General features: G+C 40.0%; 1 protein-coding gene across 4 annotated transcripts in view; it reads left to right on the top strand.

The window, feature by feature from the left end:
* The first annotated feature begins 2,224 nt into the window (after positions 1 to 2,224).
* ACBD5 (acyl-CoA binding domain containing 5) overlaps positions 2,225 to 10,896 on the top strand; it is a 30,581-nt gene continuing 21,909 nt past the window's right edge. The window contains exons 1-5 of one of the 4 annotated variants that reach the window (XM_032114960.1): positions 2,225 to 2,426; positions 3,567 to 3,687; positions 5,144 to 5,216; positions 8,887 to 8,998; positions 9,127 to 9,159. In XM_032114960.1, the coding sequence (XP_031970851.1) occupies positions 2,351 to 2,426; positions 3,567 to 3,687; positions 5,144 to 5,216; positions 8,887 to 8,998; positions 9,127 to 9,159 (415 nt within the window). In that variant the 5' untranslated portion in view covers positions 2,225 to 2,350. The remainder of the gene's footprint in view (positions 2,427 to 3,566; positions 3,688 to 5,143; positions 5,217 to 8,886; positions 8,999 to 9,126; positions 9,160 to 10,896) is intronic. The other 3 variants (XM_032114786.1, XM_032114868.1, XM_032115047.1) reach the window with 3 other exon arrangements.

Below are 10,896 nucleotides of genomic sequence, written 5' to 3'. Positions count from 1 at the left end.
CTCTCCATAAGTAGTTCGTGAAACACCAAGTGAAGAGGAGTGTGAGGACTGCAAATCATTCAGACATGTCAAGTGTCACACATTGCACTTGCTGCCAAATCACACTGGTAGTAGAGTGCCATGGTCTCTCCTCTCTCACATCTCAACTGATGGGCAGCATTGGTCACTGTTTCTATCACAGTTCCCAAAGTTTGGCTTCTCATACACTGGATGATAAAAAAAATAAGAGCAAGTCATACTTAAGATTACTTTGGAAACTGCTCTTGTGGAACAATAGCAACACAGCCCAGTTTAACATACATGTTATAATTAGATTTTGCAAGCATGAATATAATTTTGTTCCCTAAAGAATGGAGCCTAGGTCCTCCTTGAGATAAAACTGCAGATCCATTCCTGGCTGTCTGTGAGAGATGAGAGGGTCTCCTTTATTACCTGTACTCCACATTTAATTATTGTTAACTCTTCATGGAAGTCACAGCACTGAGAATGCAAAATATACATAAAGACATCTAATAACAATGCTAATTAGTATTATATATGAGCATTAAAATTAACTAGTCATTTGTGATATGTTCTCACAATATGTTCATCAGTGCTCAAAATTTGCCTCTCATTTACTATTTCATGCTTGTGTCAGAGCATGATGGTACTGATTATTTTGGGTTATTTCAATTACCTCATTCTGGATCTGCAGATCTTACACTCTCACACATCTTCAGTTCAAAGAGGGCAGCTTCTGTTTCTGTGCACGGCCATTATATAGGTTGTCATTTGCATCTCTTTTAAAGCCTACTTCCAGTGAAAGTCTGGGAACATTCATCATAAAAATGCAGACTGCATTTCTCTTAAATCAATTAAAAGGTGAACATCATTATGGATTGTCTCGGATAAACAGAATTTACACATCAGCTGGCGTCACAAAGAGCTCCTAATTTTTGTATTACTTTTTTGAAATTAACTCCTTGAATGCTCAAAGAATACAGAGACCCCTTTATCTTCAAAAAGCACTTCCCTTTGATCTGAGCTTCTGTCATTGCTACCTTCATGGATAAAAAAAGATGATAGATCTTAGTATGAAGCTCACAAGTGCTTTAGAAATCTAGCACTCAAAATGAAAAATGCAGAGAAATTATTCTGTAACATTCAGGAGTGGTGCAGTGCTCATAACACGGCTTCATCGTTTGCCCAGTGTGGGGAATCCTATCTGAACACCTCTGGAAGTGTCAGCTTCTCTCCAGCAAAGCTCTCCCCAGGCCAGCTGGCTGCTGACCTTGTGGAATGTACTAGCTCAGCAGAGCTGGGGCTGATCTGCTCTAATTCCCTCTCTCTGGAGCTTTTCTGTCCCACCAGAGGACACTGTGAGCACACAACTGCCTTCAGAGGAATTTAAAATATATATTGTGTACTAGATAAATGAACTGACTTGAATGCCAAGATTTTGTACTCAGTTCCATTCAATGGGGCTGTTAATTCATCCTGTTGCTCACTGGGTAAATTATTCCATTTGCTACAAAAGCAGTTGGTTTAGCATACTTTTGTTTGACTTTGCAGAGTGCTGGATGCGCAGCGCTTTTGAATAAGGCCATTCATTTATTTAGCTACTGAGCTAACTGGTAGTACTGTGCTGGTATTCACCCACATCTCTGGATACCATGGAAATAGTTGCTCCCTGGGTTCTAGGCATGCCTAAAATTTTAATGTAAATAAGAGTCATTGAAACTATTTTTAAAAATGTGTCTACAGTGGTAATTTAGGTGAATTGTGTGGGACTAGGTGCGGGTATGAGGATGGCTGTGAGGAGGGGAGGTAGCAGCACAGCAGGCTGCCAGGGTGCTGGATGGTAGATGTCCTGAGGATAGCTGAGGTCCGTAAAACGGGTGGATTATGACACGTTTCTAAATTTTCATTTTCCTGTATTGTGGCAATACAAGCAGGGGAGAAAGAGGGGAGGAAGAGGAAGACGAAGGAGAGAGAAAGAAACTACGTTTCCCGGCGTGCCCCCGCGGCCTCGGGGCGGTGCGGGAGGAGGGAAAGGCAGGGAGCCACTGTGGGAGACGCAACATGGGCGCCTGAGGCCGGGGCGGAGGTCGGGGTGGGCTGAGCGCGGGGCCGGGCGGGGGTGCGGACGAGGCCGGTCTGAGGTGCTGGGCGGGCTCTCCCGGCCCCGCCGGAGGGGAGGGCGCGGGGTCGGGGGCCGAGGCCGGGAACGGGGTTGGGGCTGGGGCTGGGTACGGCCCGGCACCTCCCGGCACCGCCCCCGTGCAGGCGGCTGCGGCGGGGGCGCTGAGCTGAGCCTGCCCCGCGGGACGCGGCCCGGCAGCCGAGCAGGAGGCGGTGAGGGGCCGGGGCCATGGCCGAGACCGGCTCTGTGCACGCCACCAGGTTCGAGGCGGCCGTGAAGGTGATCCAGAGCCTGCCCAAAAATGGTGAGTGCGGCGGGGGGGCGTCCGGCGGCACCTGCGCCACCGGGGCCAGGCGGGCGGCGGGGCGAGGCCGCGGCCGCGGCAGGATCAGGGTAGCGGGGCCGCCCCGGCCGGGCGCTGTCAGCGGCTGGAGGGCCGCTGGAAATTCGGCATTAGTGCTGCTCTCCGCCTCTCGGGGGAAGCGCCGGCTCGGGGGCTTCCGAGCCCTGCCAGGAGTTCCTGAGTCGGGAGCCTGGACCCGGGGATCTGTCAGCTCCCCGCGATTTCAGCCTCCCTGAAATCTTGAAGTTGCTTTAACAAAGCTGTTACCGTGAGTTCCCCTCTGCTGAAAGAGTGAACAAAATGGAAAAGCAAAAAAAAAAAAATCAGAACGTATCTTTTTGATAAGAGTTATGATAATAATTTTTTTTGGAAGTTGATTATTACATACATCATTAATTCTGGTGTAAGTAAAATCGCATTTTTTTGAGGTTCTGAGGTAAAGGTCACTGTAAACTTCTAATGATTAGAATCCAACCTCAAGCTACTTGATTTAATGGATTGGTTATGAATCTTCACTGCCAGCTGTTAAGAGTTTTATATTTACATTTTCTACCTCTACAAAAGTGTGTTCCACAAAGGAAGAAAAGAAAAACAAATCGGGAGGTATATTGAAACTGTTACTGAAAGTGTTGTCAAATACCTAAAGTAAACAAAAACACTGCAGAAGGCTGTGTTTTGAGTTGTGTTTGTTTGGTTTGTTTATTTTTGAGTTCTGGAGACTCTCAATAAGTTATCATTTGTTAACAGTAAAATGACTTGCAAGATACTTTATTTACTGGGAGCTAAACCTGTCCCTTTAAACTGAGTGAAAGGACATTGGCTTTATGTTACTTATTACCTTTTTTTATTCTAATTGTGGAGTCTGACCTTAGCAGTAGTAAAGGTTATAGTCCTTTAAACTCCATCTGAAACTTGCTGTTTGTACAGTAAATATTTTCAGTAGTGCTGGTTCTCGGTAGATGAGGTGAAGATGTTCTCTGTTGTACTGCTGTGAGTCAGGCTGTAACAGACTGCAGGCTGTTTTCTCAAAGAACCATTAAGCTTGTAAAATACTAATATTCTTGATGACAATTTAATTGTCTTTTAAAATGCTTTCACTAGGTTCATTCCAGCCAACGAATGAAATGATGCTCAAGTTCTATAGCTTTTATAAGCAAGCAACCCAAGGACCCTGTAACATTCCTCGGCCTGGATTTTGGGATCCAATTGGTAGATACAAATGGTAACTTTTCATGAGTTGTTGTTTTGGGGATTTCTTTTATGCTTGGAGTGGAGATGTTTAGAAGAGTAGCGCTTGGAGAAAGAATCTCACTAAACTCCTTCTTTTTAAAATAAAAATAACATTTACAAACTTTGATGCTCGAATTAGTTTTCTGTTGTATTCCAGCTTTCTAGCTCAAATAATTTATAACTTCTCAGAGTTGCAGGTGGAAATGTTCCCTTGGATTATGCAGGTGGGCAGGTTTTTCTTGGACAACCAGCATCATGGTACCTCTGCAGTGTTTATCCCGTGTTGTAAAGTGAAATTTTAGGTGCTCTGCAGAATAAGTGATGTGGATGAGTGTCTGGAGTTCTTCCTTCTTGAGTTTTCATGTGTGATGTGAACCTGAAGTAAATAAGTGCTCACTGGCAACCACTAATACAGCTTTGAGCTCTTTGTGGGGAGGTTGGGTTTATGTGTCTTTCTGGTTTGTCTGCTTAGTGGAAGGGCTTCCCACTGTCTGTGTTTGCCTTGTCCTGGGAAGACCTCTGATTCACCAAATTGCTAAGTTCTGTTTGAAAAACCAATGTGAATGTTTTGCTTACAGTATTTTAATGATGATTTGTCCTGAAGAAAAAAAATTCTTGCTGTGTTATGGTCGTGGTGGTCTTGGGAATCTGTGAAATGATTCCTAGGACTTTTTTTTTCCTCCTTCCTTCCTCCTCAGCCTACCCAAACCAGAGGGCAGGGGACAGACTAGGGCAGTGAGCTTTCATCCACCTGGCTGATTGTAGCTGGAGTGTGAGCCACCAACCTTGGTGGTTTTCTGTGAGTGGGACGAATACTCTGGAATGTCAAGTCATGTGCAAGACTGAGGAAATGTTTTATTACAGTCTGTGTTCTGACAGATTCCTTGTGCAATACTGATAAATTTGGTTAGAGTCTTCTGTCTTGCGGAGTTGGAGAGGGGAAGATTTTATTTAGGTTATAAGTAGCTGCTGTGGTAACTGGGCTGATGGCTACACTATTTGCCTAGTAGGCTGATGTGTCTTTTCCCAATTGCTAAACTCAAAAAGGACAGATTTTTCTTTTTGGCCTGTTCTGCCTCAGTGACAGCTGTTTGTAAGTGCTGGCTGAAGTGTCTGGGCCTGTTTGTTTTATACAGCAGAGGATCTTAAACTCAACTTAGTCAATAGGGTAATGTTTGTATCTTACTTACAGCTTACTGGGTACAAAATCATAGGCAGTCAGTGAGGAGCTCTTCAGTCCCTAGTCTGTTCAGTTTGTTGCTGCTTTTTCCGCTGTGTGATTATCCTAGCAAATTATATATTTGTACTTAAAAAAAAAGTGAATCGCTCTTGCATTTTACTTGTATCAGAGAAACTTCAGACATTACATAACTGACCTACTTAAGGCCAAGTTGAAAAAAATCCAGTATGCCCTGAAGATACTGAAGGTGTGCGACTTTCTTTCCTAGGGATGCTTGGAGTGCCTTGGGAAACATGTCCAAAGAAGAAGCCATGATAGCCTATGTTGATGAAATGAAAAAGGTATGTTTACTAATGCAGGGATTTTCTAGAACAAATGTTCCAGAAATAGAGGAATGTGAGTTGGGTCTTGCTGACTACTACTGCCAAAGCTCGAAATGAGTTATCCCCTATGTGAACTGTTACATTTCAGTACTATACTGTTTGGCCTGTGGGGAGAAGAAAATTACAAAGTTCCTTTGTAAGCTACAGAATTTGTGTTGTTTTCAGAGAAACATGAGAGTTCTAGCTGATTAGAAGCTTCAGTGACAGAGCTAAAGAAAGTGAAATACTGAAATCATGATTAAGGGGGCAGTAAGGAAAAAAAACTGTACTGCAAACTGCATCAGTTCTTAGAGCTGAGAGAGGTAAGTGATCCTTATCCCAGAAAAGAGACTAAAACAACTTTCCAGAAGGACTTCAGGAGAAAAGGTCTCACTCTCATGACTGGAGACATGAATATAATCATATATGTAAACTTAATATTTTTCGATTTTTCAGGAAGAACTCAGCAACCTGAATTTTCTGTACTTGTCATGAAAATACACCATGTATATTATAGTTGCAGTGAAACTGTTAGCATTGAATAATGTGCTCTGTTTTGGAATAGATGTGTAGCTTGTAAACAGTCACAGTTACCATATTAAGCAGGAATTGCAGCATTAACTAAATTAAACAGAGTTAAAGTTTCATGTCTTTTATTAACTAACCCTTTTCACTGCAGTCTTTTCACTGAAACTTCTAGAAATTACTTTTCCAGTTTAAAGATTGTTTGCTGTCAATCTGGATAAAAGTATAATTGTAATCTATTATTATAATGAGGTTAGCATCAAAGGGAGAAGATCAAGGGGAAAAAGTTCTACTCCAAATACACGTGCTTTTTTCCTAGGCCACTATCTTGACATCAAACTCTGAACCTGTTTAATGGACAATGCAACAAAAATTTTTACTAGGCAAGGAGCTGGAGTCTGATTTACTGTTCTTTTGCCTGTCCATAGTTTTGGTAATTTAGTTCCTGCTGGTATTACTGTATCTGCTTTAAAATGAAAAATAAGCTACTCCTGAAAACACAGAAGGCCAAATACTGTTTGTTTGATTAAAAATCCTACTAAATTTTAATAATTACTTTGAATGTGTGCCACAAGGTTTAGTGCTTAATTTCAAATCTTGGATTCAATATATGTTGATATTTCAGTAGATTGCCTTGTGGGTTTTTTTAGGTGCAGTAACTGGTTTGGTCAGGACACCAAAACTAAGTGATACTGCAATGTTTGTTCTAAAACAACTCTAGTAAGCCTCCTTCTAGGAAGTCTGCTTACTTGACCCTAATGAACCACAAATACTCTTCCTCTGTGCGGATTACATGTAGGGATTGGAGAGCAAAGGACTTCTTGCCTTGCTCAGCTTTGAAACTGGAGAGTCTGTTTACCTTGCTTTTGGTTTCAGCTCTCACATTTGGAATACTAGCTTCAGCTTTTCCATCCCAATTGATTCTACTTGAAATGTCAATGGAAGTGCATTTCAAATGTTTCCACTGGGTGGTTCTATCAGCACATACTGCACTAATCCTTGTGGACTTACTGTGGGCAGTCTGCTGTTGCTGCATCCATGTCTAAGAGACCAAAAACCCACTTGCAGGCTGATATCCCAGAACTGTGTTTAAGGGTGTATAAGATTCCCATATTCTCCCAGCCCTGGGGCATTCCCTGGCATTTGCACATTGTATTTGGGCTATACATGCATCAGATGACCCTGTCACAAAATTCTAAATTTGTTTTGGGTTTTTTTTCTCTCCTTATGTGGTAACCTTGAAAATCACAGTTGAGGAATGTGTCTTGGGTGAGATTTTGATATGCTGGTGAGAGATGATGAAATGTCTTATTTTAAAATAAACAAAATGCACCTGAGCTCAGATTCAAGGTTAGTTTGTTTCAAGTAGCATTTCTGAAATTTATTTTGCAATGCTGTTTAAACTAATTTGTTTACATTTCAGATACAATGTTTTGTTACATATTACAAATAAGTGATATCTTAGCCTGAAGCATTAACACTATATGGTGATTCTAATTTAAAACATGAGTATATATGAATTATGTGTCATCCAAGGAAAACAGTAAATCAGGATACATAATAACTTATTTTTCACTGTCAAATTTTGAGATTGCTTATTAAGCCTGGTGGCTATATAAGTAAGGAGTTGCTTTTGTTTGTGGAAGTGTTTTTTCTTTCCATGCTCACCTAAAAGCTAGCAGGTAGAAAAAATTCTAAGAATTGCTCTAAGTAGCACAGAATATATTGAGGTCTATTTAGAATACATGAAGAGCAGTAATGTGCAGACATCATAGAAATGCGTGTATGAAACAGTTTACAGAGCTGACTATAGAAATAAATACGTAACAAATACAAGCCTTATTCTAGAATAGGCTTCTTGTTTCTCTCAATGTTATTGAAGCGAAAAAAGGCAATCACAAAACTGTTCAATCTCTGTTTCATATCCAGCTCTGTATCTGAGTATTTCTCCCTAACAAAGACAGAATGAATTACGTTCACTGGACAGATCAGAGAAGTGGCAATGAAACTGCAGGTCGATAGAATTGTTGTCTCTTGGTATTGTTGACTGGTTTGCAAGTGTTGACTTGCTAGGTGTTAGCCTGCCTGGAGCTCCTGCTTTGTGCAATAACGCTGCAGCTTTTGCTTCTGCTGCTTACTGGTGTGCTTGGTGCCTTTGAGCAGCATGTTCTGTGGCAGCATGTACCTTCATCTGTTGCTTTCTTGGTGCCCTTCAGGAGGAGGAGGTGTGCTGTAGCTGTTAGTTTGTTTCAGTCTGAGTTTCTACCTATAGCTATTGCCACTTTTAAAATATGGTAACTAAAGAAGTAGAGGATGAAAAAGGAACAAAGCTATTGGCAAAAAGCTTGTTTGAAAGGACTTAAACTAGAATGGGACAATAATACCATGTGCTTTTAAAATAGTTTCCAACTATTTAATCTCTTCTGTTTAATTTATTTTAGATTTAAGATTTTGCATTCCTATCATATGATCAAAGGTATTGTTTTTGTAACTTAAAATGAAGAAATGCTCCACATGACTTCAAGAGCAGAACTTGGTTCTAGTTTGTTCTTCTTCTGAGTGTGTCTTTGTGCTGTCTCAGTTTTGCTGTATTGTGTCCATTTCTTCGTTTGGGTTTAGAAGCACCTAGTAGTGCACTTCTGATCTGCTCCTTGTGTTCCATTGAAGATGGCAGGGTTTGACAGTACAAAGAATCCTCTAAGACGAAAAAAGTATTTCCGTTTTATTTTCTTTGTGGAAAGACTTGTCTATAAAATAATTATATCAGATAATAGCAGCCTTTTGAATTTTGAGATGGTTTAGTTCGAAATTGCAGAAATAATGGATTCCAACGTCTACTAATAAATACGGTGTCAAGGGCTGTGTTTTAGTCTTGGCAAATGTGTTAGCTCTCTCGTCTTCACCTGAAGAAAATTAAGTAGAAGATTCTTGTTCAATAACTTAGTTTTATGTTTTTTCCCTGTAATTAAGAAAAGTTTAAAAAAATCAGAATAACATGTTTAGTGACTTAGTGAAGTGTTACTGAGCTTTACAATGACCAGCAGTTTCTAAAATCAGTTGAAATGAATGAATGAATCATTAAAATGCTGTTTCATAAGATGCTTCATGTTTTGGATTTGTGCAGATTCTTGAGAGTATGCCAATGACGGACAAAGTTGAAGAGTTACTACAAGTAATAGGCCCATTCTATGAAATAGTAGAAGATAAAAAGAACAGAGGATCTGACCTAACATCAGGTTCGGACAAATAACTTTCGTTGTACTACTGATAATCACAACTCAGTGTTTTGGGGGGCTTGTTTTCTGTAAATAATTTAAAAGCTAAATGTTACATGTCTCTGTTCATTCTCTTTACCATATGGCAGTTCGAATGGAGAAAGTCTCTAAGTATTTGGAAGGTAGGAATAATAAATTATGTGTAAATCCATCGTTTCCATTGTTTTGGTGCTGTAGGAACTTCCTGCTAACACTTGTGACTTCTGAGCTTGCCACCTCATTAGGCTGGATTTTGTTTTATTTTACTTTTGGGGTGATTAGATCCAGAAAGTTGCATGTTTAGTCCTTGTAGATGGGCTTTTTGAGCTTCTGAAGGAAGCCTGGAGACAGGAGAGTATTTAAAATAAAACAACTCTCCCAACCAAATCAAGTTGTGCCTTTCTATTATGAAAAGGAACAACTAATGTGTACTGATACATTCTGATGTAGCTGTGGATTATCAAACTGAATGCAGTTCTGGTAATCCAGCTCTGTCATCTAATCTAAAATTAAAAAAAACCCACAGTCAAACCCCATGCTTTTTAAATCATGGCTTCTTTAACACACACAAATTTTCTGATGCTCAAGTTCATTAAAGGAATATTTGAATAGTTTAAATTACTGTCAGGTGGCAAACCTAGTGGTGTCACAGCTGCATAAAAATCAGTGTGTTGATTTATATTTAGCAATACCACTGTGAGGCTGTTTTGATCATACCAGTTATTATGTGTTCATAAGGTTGTAATGTGTTCATAAGGTTGTCATGTAAGTCTTACAGTTCTTTAAATCTGGCTTAAAATGACATTTAAGAACTGAAATGCAACAGGGCAAAACTTGAAACTGATTTTAAAAACCAAATCCATTGCACAAATAAATTGGTTAATGTCCTTAAGAAGTATGAGTCAACTGGTTAAGTTGCCTTTTGTGTGTGGCTTTTTTTCCCCTACCTTAAAGGAAAATGGTTTTGTTATCAAGCGTCAGAGAAACAGAAATAGTTTTTCATTGTTTTGGGGGAAAAGTAATGGTAGAAGTTTTTACATGGCCATTTTGAAAGTGCATATGACTTTTTCTCAACTGAAGTTGTGTATATTTCATGTGTGGGATGCAGTAAGTTTGCCTGACAGCTGGATTGATAGGCAGGTACGAGTATCAGTAGATTCAGGTCGGTGATCTGTCTAATAAGGATTTACTTAGTCTTGGTGTCTATGGCACAGTGCCAGAAGCCACTTCTTTAAAAAATGACTTGCCTAGATACACAGAGAATCATGGAAGTTAAAGTGTACCTGTTTCCATAACAAATCTAACATACTTGTTTTTTAAAGAGGCAGTTTAAACATAAGGTGGTGTAAGTTAAACAGAATAGCAGATTTCAGCTTTACCTTGTTCTGTCATTGTTGCAATAATTCTGGTGATATGTCATCGTTCATACCGCTTACAGGTGCAAGCAATATCTGATTATGCCACAATAAATTACGGCAGAATTTTCACAAAGTCCCTTGTGTGTTACAACTTTACCATTGCATTTAAGGTTTTGAAGCCCTTTCTTTGGCGCTCTTAGCACTTCCCTGAATAAAAGCGAAGCTGGAAATAATTATTGTTGTTTACAGTACAGATATCAAAATATTTCACAGAAGTATGGAAGCATGATTACCGTCAGTCTTTCAGATACACACTAAAGAATAGAACCAACGTACCCAAGTCTGTGTTTGAGATAATACACTGGTGACAATACTGTTAAAAATTGACACATGGTTATGTTTTGATTGTTTGAGTTTATCCAGTCCTGTTTCTTTCCTCACCTCCAAGCCCCTACAGTCTGTATATTCTGTTGTGGAAGGTATGTTTTTCAGGGGTGCACAGTTGGTATGTTCTGAAAACTG

This window comes from Corvus moneduloides, chromosome 1 (genome assembly GCF_009650955.1).
Source record: "Corvus moneduloides isolate bCorMon1 chromosome 1, bCorMon1.pri, whole genome shotgun sequence".
Taxonomy (NCBI): Eukaryota; Metazoa; Chordata; class Aves; order Passeriformes; family Corvidae; genus Corvus; species Corvus moneduloides.
The sequence above is the reverse complement of the archived record's forward strand: the minus strand, read 5'-3'. Positions and strand labels throughout refer to the sequence as shown.